The 1,049-nt window shown below is 26.6% G+C and overlaps 1 protein-coding gene across 1 annotated transcript in view; it reads right to left on the reverse strand.

Moving 5' to 3' along the window:
* Window positions 1-26: 26 nt before the first annotated feature.
* Phum_PHUM264430 (uncharacterized protein) overlaps window positions 27-1,049 on the reverse strand; it is a gene marked incomplete at both ends in the record, with an annotated part of 2,459 nt that continues 1,436 nt past the window's right edge. Inside the window, 5 exons of the mRNA XM_002426583.1 lie at window positions 27-61; window positions 90-217; window positions 293-494; window positions 571-749; window positions 901-1,031. Coding sequence (XP_002426628.1) covers window positions 27-61; window positions 90-217; window positions 293-494; window positions 571-749; window positions 901-1,031 — 675 coding nt within the window. The remainder of the gene's footprint in view (window positions 62-89; window positions 218-292; window positions 495-570; window positions 750-900; window positions 1,032-1,049) is intronic.

Raw genomic sequence — 1,049 nt, forward strand, 5'->3', positions numbered from 1 at the left:
AACCACATATCTTCTTTTTGCCATGCTTAGCATAGATCCAACATCATTATTTCTATGATTTCTTCGAACTTTTATACAACGGTTTTTACTCGTCCAAACTAAATCCAGACCGCTGTAAAAACCTGTCCATCTCCACATATGTTCACCATCATCTGGAAGAATTCTCCCACATCTTAAACTAAATTTATTCATTTCTTCTTCTGTACATCGTCTTGTTCTAAAAAGTAAGTAAAAACTTCAAATGATCTAAATTTTTATTAGCTGAATGCTATTAAAATGAAATACGACTAACCCTCTGCTCATTCCATGGTCAAATTTTAAAAGTGAAAGCCAAGCAGAATTTGTAGCTTCATTCAACCATTCTTCTGGAATTATTTTATCATTTTTTATCCTTTTCATATCATCCAAAAGATTAATTAAATGTTGTATTCTTAATGCTCTAAAAGGAGGGGAAAATTCTTTTCCTTTTTCCGTTAGCAAAAATTCTTTGCCATCTTAAAAAAATTAGTTAAAAATATTATATGGAAATATAATTATTTGTAATAGAATTTTATTAAAAAAACAACCAACCATATAACTTTTGAAAATATTCAGAACTCTCAATTAAAATTTGCTGCCTGTTACCAGAGTTTTTTTTACTTGGATTTAATATAATGTACAACCAAAATTGTAGTAAATAATAGATTGAAGACTCTGTTTGAACGACAAAAAGATTTGGACTGCTAATTAAAGCTGTCATTAAGTCCACACTACAAAAATATTTTTTCTTAAATTACTTAAACCTATTTATACTTTTGATTGATATTAAATAAAAATATTCATGAGTTCAATTTAAATATGCAATTATTTTGTTACAAAACAAGATTAAAGCAAAATTTTTAATTTTATTTTTTATCATACCTGATTGAGCATAAAATATCTGGAATATTTCTAATACTCGTCAATAAATTAGCCAACAACCAATTAAATGATGCTTCTTTTAATGACATAACTCCATATTCAAGAGCAGCGTTATAATAACTTAATGCATTCTGTAAAAAAAAAAAAAA

This window comes from Pediculus humanus, genomic scaffold (genome assembly GCF_000006295.1).
Source record: "Pediculus humanus corporis 1103172107640 genomic scaffold, whole genome shotgun sequence".
Lineage (NCBI taxonomy): Eukaryota > Metazoa > Arthropoda > Insecta > Psocodea > Pediculidae > Pediculus > Pediculus humanus.